The sequence below is a fragment of the Prinia subflava genome, chromosome 2, assembly GCF_021018805.1.
Source record: "Prinia subflava isolate CZ2003 ecotype Zambia chromosome 2, Cam_Psub_1.2, whole genome shotgun sequence".
NCBI classification, from domain to species: domain Eukaryota; kingdom Metazoa; phylum Chordata; class Aves; order Passeriformes; family Cisticolidae; genus Prinia; species Prinia subflava.
In genome coordinates, this window is record NC_086248.1 from 80,531,277 (window position 1) to 80,543,427 (window position 12,151).

Genomic DNA, 12,151 nt, shown 5'->3' on the forward strand with positions numbered 1-12,151 from the left:
AAGCATTTAGATAGAGTCTTATTAAGCTTGTTTGTGTCCAGTATTCCTTTTTCAGTCTGTTTTTTTAATAAAATGCTAGAGTTTAATATTAAACTTCTATTATTTCAGTGCTAATGGTAACTCTTGTTAAGACCTAGATTCATAATGTCACTCAATAAATGAAAAAGCAAAGTTTACTTAACAGATTATGTAAAATAATAACCAAAGATCTGTTAAGAAATTTCAAGGCAAAGCTGTAAAATCATTCCCAATCAGGGCAAGTCTCTCGTCTCATCTGTTATATTTGACTGTTTGGCTGGCATTGCACCAGGGCTCAGTAACAACAGTGCATGTCTGTCTGTCAGGTTCAGCAGGCATTGGCACATAATAGCTTGGGGTGAGAGATGACAGACCTGCAGTCACATTTTAATTCCACTGTAAGGCTGAATGTAACAGTCGAGGCTTGCTGGCTGAATTTGGTTATTTGTCTCTGTGCCCTTAGCACTGGTTTAAATTAGAAACAGGCTTCTAAGCTCTTGTCCCTCACGTTAGTGGTCCTGCAGAGATCTTGGACACAGGCCTGAAAGCAGAAGGTTTGTGGGAAAGAAGCTATTTGTAGTTTTAAAAAGCACAACTGCACTGGTCAAGCAACTAGAAGGTGAAGACAGATTAATAAATGTACCCTGGATGTGGTAGTTTATTGTATATTATTAGAGCCTTCTGCATGGCCAAGCTGGTTGGAGTCTTGGGGTTTTTCATTTGCTTGTAAATCACTTTAGGGTGCTGCTACACACAAATAGAACAGAGCTGGGGTTTTAATGCATTGGCCCATGTTGAACTTTCAAACTGTATGGGGTGGGACCTACTGAAAAATAGTAATAACTTGCAAAATTACTATAATAATTCCTTTAGAGCTAAACTTGAGTATGTGTGTGTGTATATATATATATATATATATATATATATATATATCTCATCTACATTAGACATCCCATTATGTGCACACTAGCTAAAGAGCAGTTAATTGCAGCACAGACCTGCAGGACTACCTCAGTGTCTTGCCTAATGAGGCACAGTGTTTTATAAAATACATTCTTCTAATATTATGGCCAGTTTTGTTAAAGAAATCATTTAATGAGGGTGAAGGTTTCTCACATGCTTCTACCAAACTACTTGATGATTTCCTTTTGTGTCATGTCAGGAGGATTTTGAAGTGTCACTGTCTTCAAATTTCTGAAGTATCTGAATAGTAGCTTTTATGCCTTCTGAATTGCTTTTTGCTCTATATACTTCTGAGTTAATCTACAAAGACTTCTTTGATCTTTTTTTCTCCTCCGTTCTTGCTATTTTTATTATTTTCCTTTTCAAGCCTTTCATATTCCCTTAAGAATATGATTCAAGGAAATTATTAAATTGCTTAAGTGCCATTACATGAGTCTTTCTGTGCTGGCTTCATAGAAGCACTAATTTCAGCCTTTCAGATGGTTTGTATTGCAATGTCTTTGCTCTGTGTTATCACCTGCAGGGTTTTTCATTGGCTTTGCCTTCCAGCTTGCTTTTCCTGATTTGCTGGGTTTTAAACATTCTTCCAAAGGTGATTTAATAGAAGTTGTTGGGAGTTGAATTTTAATGTTACTAGCCGCGTTTTCTTATTTTTTCAACTTTTTTTATAAGACCTGATTAAAAGCTTATTCATACTAACAGGAATCTGCTTTTGGTACAGCGAGGCTTTTCAGAAAACTTTCACTCAGTCCACTATTTGTCTACAAATTTTATTTGCCCCTAGTTTTAGTCAGTCCTGGATTACCATGCCTTATCAACAGGTTCCTTGCATGCAAGGGAACTATGCCGGCCTACAGTAACTGTGAGAGAAGATGCACTCATTTTCTTGCAGGTCAGCCAGGCTTCTGGAGCTTCCTCACACTAGCAGCACCTTGTTTCACCAACATATTTATTCCTTTCTTCTCTGTCTGGCTGTCAATTTCCAAAGAACATGCTGTAGCTACATTGGTTGCTAACATCTGCCTGCAGCCTGCTGGGACCTATTTGGCTTACTGCTTACACTAATGAACTTAACACAGGAAAGCAGAAGCACTGAAATTTCACTGATGACACAAAGCTGGGATGCCAAACTGATAGAGTTAGAAGCTGAGATTCTAATACAGTAAGACATAGATGTTCCTGAGGCTGGAGTAGTATAAAAATTAAATTATTTATGCAGGAGTTGCTAGCAATGTACTAGCTGTAAAGAGGTGCTTGCCAGAATTAAATGGTAGGGGAAAGGGCTATAACATGCCACTTAATTGTGCAAAGACTGAACCACTCACTTGTTTTGAAACACAAATGCAGTCCCAGAATGTATCAGAAGTAATTCTAATGTAGATAGAGGCCTTGTGCAAAGTGTTAATACATCAAAACCCTGGTAGGTTCTCCTCTGTAAAACTGCGTGCAGCCATAACCATAAAGGGTAAATTTTGTTGTGCTGTAGAGGCAGACTAAACCCTTATTATACAAAAAGAGAGTTAAATAGCTGGATGTTTTTATTTTTTCAGAATATGAAGGCTGGGATGATAGCTGTTTTCTGCTCACCCAATTCACTTTCTGACAGCTGATGGGCAGACCTGTGCTGAAGTAAACTGTCACACACACAGGAAAAATAACAATCTGGCCTTGTGTTATTGTCACCTGGAAGTTGAGAAATTCCCAGCTAGTAGTTAGGAGGAGGTTTTTGGATGCTGTTCTGAAATCAGTAGAGTTTGTGTCTCTTTCAGTGACAGCCAAGGCTCTGCTCTCCAAAGCAGGTGCTGCAGTACTCTGCAGAGTGAAAAACATCAATGCAAGCAGAGAGAGGGCACTGGGAGGGCATGTTGGGTATCTGTGAGGCTGGACTAGGTTGAGCTGAGCCCAGCCATGGTGTTCCTCCAGCTCATTACATTAATATGTAAAGCCACATGCCTGAACAGTGTTCAAGACTACCTTTACATGTGCCCTCACCATGTCCTGGCTTCTCTCTTTGTGTCTCTCCTTCTGAGAAGTGTTTTGTGTCACTTCAGCTGACTGGGGCCACATTTTAGTCAAATTAAGTGTTTCTCCATCTTTGGGGCCTAGTTAATAATTTCCCCAAACCTCTGGGGAACCCACAGAGAGCCAAGACCTGCATGGAGTCTGCTCAGGTCCAGCACCCCCAGAGGGCTGCTATGTGAGCCTAATGAGCCTGAGCCAGTCCTGGAAGCATAAATTGGGAGTGCTGATCCTGTGTTCCCTGGCACTTGTGCAAAGAGATTGTTGAGGCTGCAGAGGTGAAATATCGTGGAGCCAAGCAGAGTTTGGCAAGGGTTGTGAATTTGAGCTCAAAGCTGCACAAAAAGCAGCTGCAGCTGTTCCCGGTGAGGAGCTGGCCCCTGGAGCCAGGGCGCTGCAGCCACCTGATGCTGCCTTCTGTAGCAGCTCTGGGCCTGTGCTGTTACTTTTTGTGTGGTGTGGATAATCCGTGGCACCTGGGTGTGCTACCTGCAGAGCTTCAACTGTGCCTTTCAGTTGGTTTGATCCATACTTGAAAGGATTTATAAGATGTCTGCAGCTGCAGATGAATTAATTTAGCAAGTGACAAGGGTTCTTCGTGGTATGCCCTCCTGGCCCTTTCCACACACATCCCCCAACCCCTCCTTCCCCAGATGCTTCTGCTCAATGGATAGTGGGATCCTAACATCTCTTTATGTGGAACAAAATATTTTTACTTTCATACCTAGTGTTTTCAGGCAGGTAGATACCAGAATTGCCAAGGATTTTTTTGGTTGGAGTTTGGTGAGTTTTTTACCCACTCTCTTTAGAAGAAGTTTTGACTTTTTCTCCCTTGTCATCTCTTACGTACATATCTGTGATAACTTGACCAAGGGTCTTTTTTCCCAAAAGAAGGAAATAAAAGTGCAGACTTGCTGCTTTGTATTGGAAAATAGCGAGGCTGCAGGAAAGGAATGTAGTCTAGTGCTCTTGATCATTCAGTTGAGCAAGTATAGCGTGAATGAGTTAAATCACTGATTCCTTAAGTTGCAAATGCAAGAATTTGGCCTCAGGCAATTAATTGCTGTTTGAGAATGGTGTTGATATGCTGTCATCTTCTCTATTATTTCAAAGGATTTTTGCATGAATATTATATCTGCCCTACAGATAGGTTATTCTAACAAAAGAAAATTTACAGTCTTAGACAAAAAAAAAATCTTTCAGTGAGTTGTCTCTTTTTCTAATCCTTCTTCTTTAGGGAGAGGCTTAATCAAGTTTTACATAGTTTGTGTCTTACTAACGAGTGTTTAAATATGTATCTTCAAAGGTAATCTTGAGTAAATAGAGCTAGTTAATAAAGGTGAAAAAATGTTCTTTCTTTAATGGGAAACTTCAGAGAGCTAATTTGTATCTAAACGCCCTGTAGATATTATTTTCCCTGAGCTCCAGGAGAGCCTCTTCTGCCAAAGACTTGACTGAATTCCTCTTGGACTCTTCATGTCTCTCATCTGCAGAGTCCAACAGGTGCCACTGCCTCCGTCCATAAGAGTTTCAGTTGCAGGTTGTCTCCACTGTTCTAAGCAACAATGAGAAATTTGATCCTAAATCTGGGGTGTCATTTTGCACTGATCTTGTGGAACCAGAAGTGTCAAGCTCAGTGTTAAATCAAGAATTTACGGTTTAACAATGAGTGGCCTTTTGTAAATACCCCCAGGCTTTAATTTATAAGTCTCTGGGTGCCAGATTTTAATAGAAAGGTCATTGTTAATACATTACTCTTGGGTTTGGCCACTGTTATTTTATCTCTAAATATACATACTATAAAAATGTATTGGTGGATAAATGAGACATGGTACTAGTTTGGAGTAATTATCTAAATATTTATGTCAAACTAGAGACAGCTCCAATTTTTAATTTTTCTTATCAATGCAGTTAAGCAATGCACATGTGGTAAAATAACTGTTGAGTCTAATTTAGATACCAGAGATTTTCTTACTTCTTTTTTATTTTATCTCAGTGGAGAGACTGATAGGGTTCTTGTTCAAAGCACCTGTGTTTGTTCTTGGAAAGAAGCAAGACAACTTTTTTCATCTTTTCAATATTTTTTCCTTTCATACTGGATTTATATGGCTCAACTTTTGTTGTATTAATATGCTAAATAAGAAAACCCTTTGTATATGCATTAGTTTTAAATGGCTGAATTATGGTGATCATGATTCAGAAATAATTTCTTAAATTTGGGTGCTTTTTCACTAGCTTTCAGTTGTATTTGGACTGTTGCCTCCATTACAGGGTAAATGTTCTATCAGGATCAAAAATGACACAAAATTCAAGTAAAATGAATTATTTTTTTCAGAAAGTTAGCTTGAAAAGACTATTTTTCAGGTCATATTTTTCAAGTTGGGGGACTTGGAAAATTTTATAATGGTCTATGTCAACAAACAAACAAGAACATTTAAAACTCTTAAGCATTAGAACTCCAACTACAGTGTGTTAAGAGGAAAACCAAAAGTTTTTGACAAACCGAGCCATATGTGCGGGGAAATCTTCACAGTGAGTGTCTCACATGTAGAAGAACACTTCTGATGTTCACATGCACAATTTCATTGATCTGGTTAAGTCTGAGCAATGCAGTGGTGTTAAAATCACACAGACTTCAGCAGTAGTTCTTTCTAAGTTAGGAGTTATTCAATATATGATATGATTTGCTCACCGTAGGTTTTTCCTGTGTGTGACAGTGCTATCCAAATAATTGCTGTGTGCTAGGATCATCACTGCTATATTCCAAGCTAGTGCTTTGTGGTGTTTTTAGAGGTATTCCACAGAATTTCACACAACACTGTAAATAAAATTATAAAATTCTCTATGATCACAAATACTTCTTTTAAATAACCTAGAATATTCACCACCTTTTTTTTCAGTAGTCTGGTTTTTGCTCTTCTTCTGTCTTGTCTAGCTTGAGTGTCAAGAATTCATTTCCAAGTTTTGTACAAAATTACTTTATATCTTTAGTGGAAAATAGTTACAAGTTTTTCTTCTCTCATTCTCTGACTGCAGTAAGACAGAATATGATTCTGTGGTCTGTACAGTGGGGATATTTCAAATTCAGAAAGGGGTAGAGATCATGTCTTAAGGTTAGTCTAGCTCACAACTTGGATTATTTCTCGATCTTTGCATCTTCTAAAAATGTTTCTGTAAACAGAAGAGACTTTTTTTGAGACTACCTTGCTTCTGCTGTCTGTTAAGATATCATTCTGTGGAAACAAGTCTGAGTTTCTCATAATTTCAATTTCAGTTTTAGGGAAGGCCAGACATAGATTGCACACTCATGCAGTCTGAATATTAATCTTATGCTTAAATATTTCCAAGCATTCCTTGGGCATTATGGGGAACTCTGTTTCATGTTTGTTTCTTAAAGAGGTATTAAAGTAACTGTTTGAAAAATCTTAATTTTAGAGCTTAGTGTTTGTTGTGTCAAATGTGATTACAGATTTCTTAGTACTGTATTGCTAATTTACAGCAATTCTTCTACTACACTTCTACTCAACTATTCAAATTTTGGGTTGAACTCTGAGTTCCCTGTGTCTGCTACAATTTTCAAATCCCCACTCATAAAAGAGTGTCAATATTCCAAATTCACAGCAGAATATTATATTACTTTGGTTAATATTGATATTAAATTGGATATTAATTACTAATGAAGTTGAAGAGCGACAAAAAGTTACTACTTCATTGATGCGAAGTTAGTGGAATATTTAGCTCTTTGTCATCAGTGCTTTTTGAAATCGAACTGTCATTTTCCCTGAGTAGGTAAGCTTACTTTCTAAGCTTACTTTACTTGAAAAGGAGTTCCTAAAGGCTTGCAAAGTGCTCAGATTCCCACAGAGATGATATAGGTGTGTTTTGTCACAGCTGTAGGCAATATTATCTGGAATCCTTCTGAGCTGTTGCTTTTTTCCATTCTTCGGGATACAGTGCTTGATAACTCAAGTTGCTGTATTAGTTTGTGATGATGTATAATTCTTGGTTATATTCATCAGCAGAGCTCTTGATGCTATTTCGTGCAGTGTCCTCGTGTCTTAGCCTGGCCATTAGGATTTGGGAAGGTGGGCAGCTGGGTGGGGGAAAAAACCAGTTGGGTGGCTGTCCTTGGAGGGTTGTGTTTGATGGGTCATGCTGTACCTGGTGGCCAGTAGATGACACATGGAGTCTGCAGGATCCTGGCCTGGCCCTGCCCTGCTCATCGTGTCTGGCAGTGGCCTGGGGTAGGTGACACAGTGCACTCTCAGGTTTGCAGTGGCAGCACACCGGGGCCCAGTGGCTGTGCTGCAGAGATGGACTTGCAGGAACCTCACAGAATTTAGCAGAGATAAATACCAAATCCTACACCTATGAGAAAGAAGAGTCTCTGGCAGGAACACAGTCTGGGGACAGAGGGGCTGTGGGGAAGCAGCTCTGTGGGAAAGGCCCCCAAGGTGCTGTCAGGTGCCAAGACAGGCTGTGCCATCTCCATCCTGGGAGTTTTTCAAATCTGGATTAGGCAAAAGCCTGAGAAATCTCATTTGGCTTCATGGCCAGGCAGAAGTTGGACTTGGACACCTCCTTGGGTCCTTTTCAACCTGAAATACCTTATCCTGTAATTCTATGACTAATTATTTATTCAGTTTCAGATTTGAATTTGAATTTTGTCTTTATAACTTTACTTGCATGTCTAAAATCTTACAGGCTCAGTCTGTTCTATCACAAATCCAACTAACGCTTGTTCTGTGTGTTAAATGCTCCATTTACAAAAAATAAAATCTGGGCCTTTACCAAGCTCACATTTCAAAAATAATTGTTATATAATCAGTGCGATTTGCATCTCTGTGCTTATTACTGGTTTATTGTGTTCTTACTTCTTGTGTAAACTTGCTACATGATTAATGTATCTTTTTGTTTCAACAGAGGGAGAATATATCAAGATGTTCATGCGAGGCCGACCAATCACAATGTTCATTCCTTCTGGTGTAGAAAACTATGATGATATTAGGACAGAGCTGCCTCCTGAGAAGTTAAAACTGGAGTGGGTGTATCCTTAATATCAGTAACTACTCACTATTTTCTTATTGTCTTGTCTTCTATTTTTCCCTTTTAGAATCCAGTCTTATCCCTTTTCTGTTAAGAGGTAAAATCTAAAAGGACAGGGAAACTGTTCAAATTAATATAACAATGGAAGTGGTTTGTATCTCCTCTATAGGACAACTTTAAATGGCAAACAACGTGGGTATGGAAATACTGTACTTCTTTGTTTATTTTGCTGTTGACACTCATTCTAATTTATTAACTGATTTATATTTAGTGCAAAAGAAAGCATCTTTGGAGAGTTACAGAGTTTGAAAAATGTCCCCCTCTGCCTCCCATTATACCAATGTAGGCTTTGCTTCAGGAACAGTTAGTTTTCAATCTCTGATCCTTTTTAGGAAGCTTTAGAACTATGGAAGATGTTGAGTTTGTTGTGCTTTCCTATGGAGTGTGGATTAGAGAAACAGCCATCCTTTGGACTGCTTCTGTATTTCAGCTCTAAAGTAAAGTGGTTAATTTCTTGCAAACTGGTTTGTATTAAGTGCATTAAATTTATCATTTGAAGAACTGAGTAGGTGTGTGGCTGATGACAATTCTCCAAGTTTACTAGATCAGACATTAAGTTCATTATAAGTGATGTCTTTGCACATTTTCGGGTCTTCCTGTCACTCCTCCATCTCTGCAGATTTTTCCAGTAAGCTGTGATTGTGTAAGTTTCTTAGTACTTCAGTAAAATAACATGTCTAGGCAGCACTTGGGTAGTTGTAATAATCTGAAGTTTTGATGCTCTGATGTTGCTGAAAGCAGGAAGATTTTTTTTTAGGAATGTTGATGATTCACTGTCATATGTCAGGAAGAAAGTTTTGGATTAGAGTCTGACTGGAAGGAAAGCAGAACTCTTACTCATGCTTTGTAAATCTGTGGTACCCAATTTTCCAGCCATCACAGGTCTTGGTTGCTGATGCTGGCACTGATGACTGCGGAGTGAATTGGGTCAGTCAGTGATCTGGCTGAAATGTAATCTCTTCTTGTGAAATTAATTTTCAAGCAGGACTGATAGATTAGTTTGATTTGCCTCGTAAACATGCAAGGATTGGAACTAGCATACTGGAGGAGCATCAGCTTGACTTTTCCAGCATCAGTGAGCAGTTTGGACTGATGAAAACTGATCATGAAATCACACCCTCAGTTAAGTAGGTGCAAATCCCAGTGTGGACACATTTAATGTCCAAGAATCTTAAGTTCAAGTTAAACCAGTTGGCTGCTGAGATCTAATTAAAGTGAAATAAATCTAGTTAAAAGAGACTGTCTGTGTGTTTTGGAATGTGTTTAAGGAAATGTCATCCCAAATCAGACCAGTGTATTTATGAGTGCAGGGTATCTTTTGGATGCAAAGGTGAAGAAAATGAAGAAAAGGCAGTAAAATTTATGAGGAATAAATATTGGTCTTTATGAATTTGAACACAATTGCTCTTCAGTTTTGAAAATGCAGCACCAGCTGATGATCTGCTTTGTGCTTAGGTTTAGCAAGGGGAACAAATCTGCAAGGCAGCTGTGTCTTGCAAATACGATGGCAAACTGAGCCCTGTACATCTTATTAAAAAGGCACGGGGACAGTGATTCTCTCAGTATTTTACTAATGTCAGTGTTTTGCACCTGAAAGCTCAACTGAGTGCTGAATAGTTCCATTTATAGGATTTGTTTTGAATTCTTTCAGTTCTCCTGCCTTCTGGATGATTTTTTATAATTGAGTTTTCCTTTGTTTTTTTCCTCTTTTGGAAAATACTGGTAAACTATGACCAGCTGCAAGGAAACAACAAGCAGATTGTGGTGATTTTTTGTTGGTTTATTGGTTGGTTTGGGAGGTGAGGGGTCCCCTTTTTAGATGTTTCCTTGTAAGTTTATTCAACTCCTGATACCTTGTACTGTAGACTCAACCAGGGAAACTTACCATTTTTGTGCCTTGCAGATTATTGTCATTTGAAGAAATGCCTAAGCTACTTGGCAAGCTAAAGCAGCTCATGGTGGAGTCTGAGCTCTTGACTGTGTCTGGTTCCTGAGTGATGTCGTTTAAATTGAATAATTTAGTTTGAGTATCCCTGCTTTGTAGTGCAGTCTTTGCTACTGCACTTCAAAACTGGTTAAAGCATATCTGACACTGACATTCCTAGTATTAGCAAAATTGGCTTATTTAGTAGCTTCAGAGGTCACAGTCAGTGCAGCTTTTGACAGTGACTTTGTAGATTCTTTCTCCCAGTGTATAGTAGCTCAGTTTCAGGAGAGTATTTCAGACTCTGTTTTATGAGATTATTTTTAGCAGTAGTGCTCTTCTTTCTAAGAATAATTGAAGACAGTGGTAAATATACTGCTGAATTCTGGTGTACGGTCAATCACTTTTCATAAGGGCAGTAGCTATTTTTAGCCAATTAAAACAAACAAACAAAACAAACAAACAAACCCCAAAACTTAGAGTTTTTAAACATATTGAACATTGTGACAAAACAGTCCTTGTAATTGGTGAGAAATAATCACAAGATCAAGGCAACTATCTATCAATTACTCTGATTTAATCGTCAGTTTCACTGAAAAACTAACATTCAGTGGAAATCAAGCATCACAGTTGTGTCACCCCTTCTTCTGAAGAGACACAGTCAATTGTTGCATTAATTTTATTGCATTAATTGTGTTACACTGTATGTGCTGCTTTGTTTTTTTGTATGTGTGGAGCAGGGAAGAAATGCTGTGGAGCAACAACCCCTCTTTTTTTCACTTATGGTAGTCTGGGATGGACAATGAAGAAAGCAAAAAAATTGTCCCACAAAACAGGTGTTGCCTTTATGTGTTTGTAAAAAATGTGCTTCTAGAAAATGCAGCCACTCTTTGGTACTTTATTTTGTAGGAGGGTTAAAAGAAGGGAAGGTACTGAGAAAATGTAATTTTTAACTTTTTTTTTCTTGCAGCTTCACAAATGTTAGAGCTCATTCGTGGGTGCCAAAGTGTTTGGCTCTAGCTTGGCTAAGCATGTCAGACTTCTGCTGTGGAAAGACATGTTTATGTAAATCATTAATACTTTTCTAGGATGAATGTTCAAAGATGTCAGTCTTACTGAATCCTTATCAATACATTCCCTATTGTGTACAGCAGATGAGCAAAATCTGCCTCTCTCCTCTGAGAAGGTATTTAAAATAGCGTTCTTAATGCTTCAGAATAGAAAAAATATTTTCATTGCTTTGTAGCCCGTTGCTTTTGAAAGTTCAGCTGTTTGCTTTGTTTGTTATTTTTTATAAAAAGCCATTCTGGGGTTTCTTTTAGTTCCATCAGTGTTTAAAAGAAGAAAGAGGAAAATGGAGGGGGGAAGTAAATAGTGATGGAGGAGAAACAGAGGCATCCTTTTTGTCCTGCCCTCAGCATTGCGTTGTATCAGCATTTCTCTGGATATCGTTTGCTTAGTAAGCCAGTGAACAATCTCTGCTTCAGAGGAGCCATTGTGTTCTTCCCTACTAAAGAGAAGACAGCAAGATATAAATCTGTTTTGTTTTCCACATTCCAAAGGGGTTTAATTGACAGCTGAATGCAGTGTCCCTCTTTGAACTATTGTTTAATTACAGCATGTGTTTCATTTTGCAGGTGTTCCTCTGGTGTGATGGCACTGCAGAAGAGAAAGAGTAGTGGGAGGTGTTAGTGGGGCATTCTTGGGAATGCAGTGCTATTTTTGGTAGAAAGGTGGCCTTTTGCCATGGAGAATAGAGGTCAGGCTATCAGATTAGGAGACACCAGTTTAGATACTCCCAAACTTCAACTAATCACCTGTCTTCATTTATGAGAAAGGGCCATCTTCATCCTTTCTCCACATGGGCCTTTCACTTCCTTTTATTTACCTGATTATCCAGGACTTGAAACTGGAATCCTTTAGCTAAAATTGCTTAATGTGTTTCCCATCTTTTTCTTGCTGTTGCAGGTGTATTAGTTGGCAGTGAAGTGGAAAGCTCTCTCAAGTGCACGACATAACAGGAAAATAATATTTTTGGGGCTACATAGTTAGATGTTAAAGTCTGCGTTATGATGTTAATTGTTCCTGGTGACCCAGGGAACTGAAATATAGGCAGGCAGC

At 38.6% G+C, this 12,151-nt stretch overlaps 1 protein-coding gene across 3 annotated transcripts in view; it reads left to right on the top strand.

The window, feature by feature from the left end:
* The window catches only part of EML4 (EMAP like 4), a 150,273-nt gene that overhangs the window by 106,520 nt on the left and 31,602 nt on the right, over positions 1–12,151 (top strand). For all 3 annotated transcript variants that reach the window (XM_063390768.1, XM_063390770.1, XM_063390769.1), the window contains exon 8: positions 7,924–8,047. In XM_063390768.1, coding sequence (XP_063246838.1) covers positions 7,924–8,047 — 124 coding nt within the window. The remainder of the gene's footprint in view (positions 1–7,923; positions 8,048–12,151) is intronic.